Below are 9520 nucleotides of genomic sequence, written 5' to 3' on the forward strand. Positions count from 1 at the left end.
TTAGTCATAACTTCTTCAAACACCATCACCATTTCTGTTGTCTCTATTATCACCATCCACCCTTCTGATCATTACTCCATTTTTCCCTCCCTCTCTCTTTTCTACCTGAAAAAGTTATATCTAAACTCATATAATTGGATCTATTTTTTTTTTAAAAAAAACGAATCATCTCAATCCCCTCCCTTCCTCTTTTCTCCATGTTTTGCTTGGATGATTATGTAGTTAATGGTTCATTGGTACATGAATTAAAGGGGAAAGAAGACACAACACTGACATAATGTTGTTTTATTTAAGAAAGAAAGATTTTAATTTAACAATAAATTGAAGGTTTAAGTCATATACAACTTCTTAAAGCTATTTCTATATTCCATTTTGACATCTTATAATTAATTCTTATTTTTAATGAATATTTATTAGATATCTTTTGCTAATATAACAAAGCAAATACAATATTGTATATTTAACAAATGAACGATACTTTTAATTTAATTTTTTTTTTATCTCTTTCTTTTGTTGCCATAACTTCTTCCAACATCATCATCATTCGTGTTGTAGCTATCACCCCCACCCACCCTTCTCATTTCTCTCTTTTCTTTAGTCACCTCACCCTTTCCCTCACCATAATATATCGTTTTCATCTAAAACATTATTACAATTTTGTCTACCATTTCTTCAAATTGATTTGACAATCATTATCATCGTATTAACCGAAAAAATATGCAAAATTAAACTCATATTATCATTATTCTATTTTTTCCTCCCACTCTCTTTCTACTTGCAAAAGATTATATCTAAATTCAAATAATAAATACCTCCCCCACCCTCCCCCCGCCCTTTTTCTTCATGTGATGATAATTATGTAATCAATGGCTCATTGGTACCTAAAATTAGAAGTGGTTCTTATAGAGTTCATGTATTGATCATTTAACTTCTTGGATATGTAGTTTGCTATTTTTAACTTTTTAAATAAATAACAAAATATCAAATTTAAATAACAAAATCGTTGGATTAAGAAAAACGATGGTGGCTGTGGCAACGGTGGATGGACGATCACATTTTGAATAAAGGAAGTTGGAGGGTCGACGGTGGGTGGACGTCGGCTTAAAAATAGTTTTTCCTTTCTTTTTTTTTTCTCCATATTTTTTTAATTGTTATTTAACTCAAAATGTCAAATGTATATTGTTATTTCTTGAATTATCTATGTTACCGCGAGTATATCATACACATTTTATATTTATAGTTGATTATTGAAAAAGTTTAAATGATCCAAATTCGAATTGACAAAGTTGTTTAAACAATACAAGGTCGGATTGAGGTGTCCAAATATATATTAAGTGCTAAATGTAGAGAAATATATATATATATATGGTGGAATATATTAGGTATGGAAAATGTTGCAAGTTGCAACTAATTAATTAGGAAATTCAACGTGGCAATGCAAAAAAGGAATTTCAGTCTGGTAAAAAGTATAACAAGTGAATTATAGTGGAAATCATTTGAGCAGCGTGTCAGTTTTTGAAATAATGAAAGAAAAAAGTGGTAATAATATTACACTTACGTATCAATCAATCAAACAAAACGATGTATGGTCTAATTTTTGCAAGAAAGAAATCAAATAAAAACAAACTATCAGTCAAATAAATCAAGTAATAGTATAGTCGGTTGGTAGGATGATTTGTGCACCAAATCATGAAGTTGAACTTATCGTTAGTGTGGTCATGTGATGGCTTCATCTCTTTGTTTTTGTTTCTTTTTGTACTTTAATACTAGATTAATTAGATTATGACAAGAAGCTATATGTTATATGCTTTGTTGATTTGTCTGATTAGTTTTTTCTCTCCAACCACGTTTTCTTTGGTGACCACGCATTTACAATCACGCAAGTGATTTATCAAAATATAACTATCAATCATACATAATACCTCTTAAATATCTTAGCAAATGATATGGAATATCTTAATGTTCATTATTGAGATTATGAGTAAATCAACTCAATCTAGGTTATATGTATAATAAATGAGAACCTAAGGTCCAAGGCCTATGTTTTGGTGTTCGGCCTAGTTAGTACTAAAAACTTGAAGGTTTTGCCTTGATGTGCCCCTTCATATTTGTATTTCTCTCTTGATTAATGCACATGATAGGGGACATGCCGAATTCCTCACTACCTCAGGAAGTTACCTTGGGAGGTTGGATTATAATCTAAAAAAAAAAAACTCAAGTTACTAACAACAAAATTTATATTAGGTTATAATGTTAGGATTGAAATCATAAAACGTCAAGTGAGAGATAAAAAATACAAATCTTAATGATGACAAATTAGACGACAAAAAAAAAAAAAACTATACTAAAATAATATAATATTTGTTATGGCTAGATAAAGTGACCAACATATATTGTTTAACTTCCATGGAAGTGAAGAACTTAGCTAAAAAGAAGTACACAAGATTAATGGAACACTCATCTGCATGCATAGAAGAGAGCAACTTCTCAACATATATATTGGAAATTCTTATGTTGAAAAAGCATAAATTAAAATCTATCGGCAAAATAAGAATAATCTCTCTTAGCAAAATTCTCTAACGACAATATTGTGAATACTATTGTATTCTTGTATTAAAATATAAGATCTTTTATTTATAAAAGTCTAGAGAAGTGTTCTTTTCACCAATAAAATCTTTTATATAAAAAAAATTGTAAATTGAAATACACAATTGTTGTAGAATTCAAATAAGATAGAAAATTCAAGACAAATCCTAATATTGAAGTCAGATGCGTTAAAAAAAAGAGGAAGCACAAGTTAATAGTATTGAAGAACAAATATGATTACCGATTTAAATTGTTGAACCAATAACCATATTTTTTTTCTTAGTCCACTGCCCATCAATAGTCATATGGTTATTGTTGATGTCCTCTAACAAATTTTTTTAAAATCTTTTTTGAACTTCTCTTTAGCATCATCATCAATAACTATAACAGTGCTAGAACCAACAATAGTGTTAGGAAGATAGGTTCATCAAGCAAACATAATCAACTTCTAATTGTTCAAAGAAAATTAGTAATTTTTAAGATCAATGGTTAATATATTTTCATCCAAAGCTTCAAGTTTTGATAAATTAGGCGGAACTCTTTTTCAAAGAACCGATATTTTTTTTTACTGCAGATTCAATAGCACCAATTATAAACTCGAAAAGAGATGAGCACCGTCACCTCATACTGTCACATGGATAGTGACTTTCTCTTTCTATTTAAATAGAAAGGAAGAGATGAGATCCACCTTTCACAAGAGTAGAAGTTGGCACTCAACATCACTTGTATTTTATTCCTCGTTATTTATTTCTTTGGCTTTCTAGAAATATCATAATAGACAAAAGAAATTCATGTTGGTCGGATACTAGCGAAAATACATGCTATCTGACTTGAATGATCGAATTCCATAAATTGTCAATTGATCAATATTGTATGTATGAAATCACTTTTCAAATTGTTAGGAAAAATACTACGATCCCTCTGTCCCATTTTATGTGGCACACTTTCCTTTTTAGTTCTTCTAAAAAAATTGTTACCTTACTATAATTAGGAACAATTTAACTTTAAAATTCTTTTTTATCCTTAATGAAATGATTCTAAGCCATACAAATATCTAAGGATTGTTTTAGGCCACAAGTTTCAATAGTCTTTATTTTTTTCTTAAACACCATTTCAAGTCAAAAGGTGCCCCATGAAATAGGACGGAGGAAGTACAATATTAACATTGACCATGAATAATTAAAAATAGTAATAAATTATCACAAACATGCATCGTAGCAAGTCATTGTCTTGAAAATAATTTGATTTGATTTCGATACAAATCCTTAAAATCAGTTACCCCTAAGGTTCCACAACTCTTTCAAATACATGCACACTCATGGTTAGAAGCTTAGAGTTGTACAAACACATTTGCCCAAAAATTTACCAAGAAAGGAAGTTAATAAAGGAGAATTTATCTCTATATGTTATCTCTCATACAAAGAAAGACATCAAAATATATAAGTTTAGGAAATTCAACATTATGGTGTGTAAATAAACAACCCATAGGTTATGAACATAATAGTTGAATAATTCTCATTAAGACAATACCTTAGAATTCTACACAATCAATTTTATACAATATGAATATGATAATTTTTACTTTTGCATACTCATTCATTAATAACTAAAAATACCAACAACAACAATAATAATAATACAATTTTACAAATTTGTTTAGAGTTACATAAGCAAATTAATTACCATTTGCATCAATGGCTAGATAATTAGTACCTAGATTTGTTGCTTCATAGGCAGGTAATTCCATTAATCCCATGGAAGAAAAGATATCAAGCTCAAACAAATCAGAACTTGCATAACTTGCACCTTCATCATCATCATCTTCATATTCTTCATGAACATAATTACTACTAATTCCATTTATAGCCTCCACATTTTGTTGGTCCATGTCATAATTATTTTGTCCACATGGAGTACTAATAATATTTTTGCTTAAACTTAATCTAGAAAATGAAGAACAAGTTGATGCATTTGCTGATTTTATTTTTCTATTCTCATTATCATTTGAGGATTTTTTTGTTTTTTTTCCATTTGTAAAAAGTGAGTTCAAGAAACTTGATAGTCTACTTCCATGAGAAATAGGTTGTTTAGCTTTCTTTAATTCTCTATAAATCTTCAAACCTCTTGACTTTGCCTTCTTAAAACCATCTTCATCATGTTTAGGTTTTTCCTTTGCTAGAGAAGAATCTGTTGAAAATTTAAGTAGAGTTAGAGACTTTGTTTTAATAAATATAAATTGATATTGCCATAAAAAGAAGATAAATAGGATAAGGAAAGAAAAATTCATAGACGAGACCAACTGGGACCAAATCTTTCTATCATTTATTTTTTCTTTTTGTCTCGCCTGTCGAGGACCTATGTTTTTAAAATGAGCATACATGACTATTTATAAGCTTATATATTCAAAAATAAAAATAAATCCTTAAAGCTAAGCTGCTAGCATAATTTAACTAAGCACTACTTTATTCTTGTTTTTGATTAACAAATTCTGAAGATTAGAACTATAGTCTAGCAACAAAATGAATAGGACAAAATTTGAATTATGAATCCAACTTTATATACATCAATAATGTACAAATTTAAAATCTAATACAATCGTATCATTCGAAATATATTTACATAATTTATCAGCAAAAAAATAAGTGAAATTTATAATTTTGAAAATATTACTAAATGAATGAATATTCGATGAATTTTTTACGAGCCAATTGCTGATGGGACGCATCCTTTGGCAATTCACATTTTTTTTAGCAATAGAATTATAAGATGGATTACCTATTACCTACTCCAATATGTAATAAAAAGTGACCTGATAGTATAAAATAGATGTGATTATATATGAACATATATACTCACCATAAAAGTTGAAGTCTTTGGGATATTGGTCAATATGCTTGTGAAACTTTTCTTGGTTAGTTGAAATACTAGTTCTAATTGGTTTTGGCCTATTATTAAAATAATAGCTAGAAGAGCCACTACTTGAAATAAAGTTTCTTGATTTCTTCTCTTGGCCACCATGGTCAATGGAGTGGAAAATAGGCCTATTATAATAGGGTTTGACAAAGAGAGGGAAAGAGCATAGCATAATGAAATATAGATTTGGATACACCTAAGAAGAGGAAGGGAGGAAAATAATTGTGAGTGAGTTTATTCTTCTTATTCCACTTTGGTTTTTATATTATCTCCCAAGTTCCTATTGGAAGGGTAAATGAGGAACAATGGAAAATGGATTCAAAAGTTGTTATTTTTTTCTTTTTTTGTTTTTACTTTTAAATTGGTAAAACTATCTAATTAGACATATTCTACTATATAGTAGCTATACTTTTAAACAATTATATATCTTCCCATTAAATAAGCGTTTTCTATCATATATTAGTGAAGAAGAGACATTAGATACACATATCCTTAAATAATAGCCTAAATTAGTTATTTACACATTAAACCACCCCAAATTAAGGCTTTCATGTTAATCAACTTTTTCCCCCTCTACCACCGTTCTCCCTCTTCCTTTCTTCTCTCCATCATGATTTTCACCATTAAATCTATGAAAGTCATATATGAAAAACGGGCATTACATGCTTAGATTTGTATCTATTTAATCATTACTCAAATCCACGCGTCGACAGGAAGGACATGACAAATGTGAGCCTAACCAGATACTGATGTATCTTACATAAAATTCATGGACACACTGATGCAACACTCGAATTTCATCTCTGACTGCAGATTTTGCCTGCAAACAGCCTCTTCGGCATGCTCGGCTGTGTAATTGAACTTCAAAAGCGACTTGAGGACCTTCTTCTTCAAATCTTTAGTAGTCGATGGTGATGAAAAGTGAAGTTATTGGTGACTCTGTGGAGATCTGTCGGACACACACACAACGAACACATTATTGAGTTAAGATTATATGTATCTTAGTTTTTATCAGTGTATATATCTGATTAACTGTATATGTATATGGCAAAATATATGTGTATCTAAATAAGAGTTCATGAATCTGATTTAAAAAGTCTAAACTTTACTGAATTGCCAATTAAAAAAGAAAAGAAGAATTTTAATTGTTTTGTTTTTTTTAGAAGTTGTGATATGTCATATCCTCTAAAGTTGATGCAAGCGTGATTTTCTCCTTAATTAATGACTTTTAGTTGTATCCCTCAATTAGATTAATAACTTTTAGTTATACTCTTTAATTAGAGACACTTATTAATATGTATATGCCTTACATAACAGATACATGTATCTGAGAATCAAAATATGATTAAAAATACAATATTATAAATTAGTGTGAATACAAGTAATTAACTTCTACAATAATGAGATTTAGGTTAGCTATCCTTTTAAATGCTCCCTTTGTCCCATTTTAATGGATTACTTTCTTTTTCGTCCCCAAGAAGAATATCTCTTTCTATATTAAGTAAATTTTCTAATCTCAACATGAAAAATTTTAGACCACAAAATTGAAAGATATCTCAGTCAAATGGAATCATGCATTGGGACATGTACATATATTTTTAATGAGATTTATATTCTAAGATTGTTAAATACAAAGTGAAATTTACTTTAACTTATCAATGCCCTGTGTTACCCTGCATATGCACTGAATCAATGACCGGCCCTACCCCGGTGAATGGACCGGGTTGCCAATCAATGTGCGTGTGATAGGAGTAGGAAATGAGCTAGTTGAGTTAAATATGAGTCGATAGAAAATGATCTAAATAAAAATGGATAAATAATTGACTCGATTTATATTTTAAATGGATAAAAATGAGTTACCCAATAAACTATGTGGATAAACATAAATACTCATATTATAGTAGGAATCCTGCTATAAACTTCGACAAGCAAAAGTTTTTACCCCACTCCTCACCTCCCACCACAACAAATAAAATTACTTTTTAAAAAAGATTAATTTTTATTTATCACCCCTACCCCACCCCTAACCCGGCCCCCAACCCGCTCCTACCCCATGCCTAAAAAAAATCTATTTTTTACTACCCCCCTCCCCTCCCCCCACCATCCAAAAATGTAAAAAAAAATGTTTTTCTATAAAAAAAATTTAAATTTAGTTTTTAAGTAGTTTTATCACCCCAACCCCTCCTTCCAGCCCCTTCCCCAAAAAAAGAAGATCTTTCTTCTTACCCATTCTGCCACCTCTAGTTGTCATCAACCATAATGGCTACATGTTCAGCAGTCTGTAGGATCTTATCGAGTCAAGGCCGTCTCAACAAATTTGGGAGCCTAAAGCTAAATTTCATAGAGAAACCTTTTTTTTAAGTTGACATATATACATTTAGTAATTAAGACATACTCAATGTGATCCTATAAATGAGATTTGGAGGGGTAAGATTACACATACATTATGAAGTAAATATGTAAATGTAAGAAATTACTAAGGTACAATGTAAGATTGGTACTGTAGCTTATTGTTGCAGCAGAGTAAAATTTGTAAGCTAGAAAGTTTTACTCCAAATCACTCTTTGAATCACTAAAAAACACAGATTTTGATTCACAAAATAAATGTCAATTTGTTTGTTGATGTTCATATGAAGAAGAAATTTGTTTTTTTTTTTCTGTTTCATATCTTTTTGCAAAAGGGTGAAACACAATTATAAAAAGGGAGTGAAAGTGGTGGTTTAGTAGTTGCCCTGTAACCGTTCCCACCCTTTTTAAAATTGTATTTATTTTAATTTTCAGAAATTTTATCAGGTTGGGTCAGGTCGGGTTGAGTCCATGTAGGCGATTCATAATCTAAAATTTACAGTAAACAATGTAAATTGTCAATAAAAAATATATAATATAAAGTTAGAATATTAAAATTCTAAAAAATGTGAAAATGCAACAGATTGAGTTACACTATTTTTTAAAGATATTTATTAAGGATAAGTTGATAAAATACATCTATTTTCTAGGATTAGTACTTCTACTTGTTGTCATTGTCATGATAAGACACCTGTCATTATTTGACAAAAGTAAAGTCGATGTCTGTTTTTCTGCCTTTCTATTTATACTTCTCATCACGAGGGACACTTGTTATAACCAGACCAAGTGGAATGACACTTGTCAAAAATGGTTTTATCTTGGTCATTTGTTATCAAGTACCTGTTCATGTAGTCAATAATACTGCACAAAATCATATTGCCAACAGTTTGTGTGTAAAGATCAAATTTTGATTAGCATGGCAGTGGCCCTACGTCCAATTCTACATTTGAAAATGAAATGAATCAATAAGAAAAATATATGTGTTTGTCTAGATTCATTCGATCTCTTAATACCATTCATACGAGTTATATTATTCTAAGTTGACCATCCTTTTCATAAGCCTTGTATAGCAGATAATTGATTCCTTATCCAATGAAACTTATGATTCCTTGAATAATTATTTATTGACCATTAAATGTAATTAGAGGTGATGTTTTTTCATGAACATTGGTAAGGAATTAACCAAAGTTTGAGGCGTGTCAGCATTATCCTTAAGGATATTTCACCTGATATATAGATGTACTCCTTAGGATTCAACAAACTCTTCTAATACAAAACTAGGAGTCATAATCTAACAAAGATTATAGAAAAGAAAACTCATCATAACAAAGTATAGATAAAAGAATTAGAAGAAAGAATTTGTGTGTCAAGAGTAGGTCTTTGGACTGAACTTGTTGCTATTCTTGATATATGAGAAACACCTACAACCAGACATCTTTAAGCTATTGTAATCAGGTTGCTCACAATATAACTTAACAAATGGAGTCACCGTCTTTAAGAATGAGGAGGAGAATCTATTAGTGAGGAATATGGCAGTGAAAAAAGCATCAACCCATAGGAACAATGGAAGATTAGCATGGAATAGAAGAGTTAAGCTAGTCTCAACAAGATGCCTGTGCTTTTTTTTTTGAGACTCCATTTTGTTCAGATTTGTTAAGAAAATAAGAATGTTCCT

The 9520-nt window shown here is 30.0% G+C and overlaps 1 protein-coding gene across 1 annotated transcript; it reads right to left on the bottom strand.

Moving 5' to 3' along the window:
* Positions 1-4104: 4104 nt before the first annotated feature.
* Positions 4105-5689, bottom strand: LOC125861744 (protein BIG GRAIN 1-like B). Its single transcript, XM_049541604.1, has 2 exons — positions 5443-5689; positions 4105-4773 (listed from the first exon to the last, which is right to left on the bottom strand). The coding sequence occupies exons 1-2, from the start codon at positions 5669-5671 to the stop codon at positions 4262-4264; spliced, it is 741 nt and encodes a 246-aa protein (XP_049397561.1). The 5' UTR covers positions 5672-5689; the 3' UTR covers positions 4105-4261.
* Positions 5690-9520: the final 3831 nt, after the last annotated feature.

Source organism: Solanum stenotomum, chromosome 4 (assembly GCF_019186545.1).
Source record: "Solanum stenotomum isolate F172 chromosome 4, ASM1918654v1, whole genome shotgun sequence".
In the NCBI taxonomy this organism is placed as follows: Eukaryota; Viridiplantae; Streptophyta; class Magnoliopsida; order Solanales; family Solanaceae; genus Solanum; species Solanum stenotomum.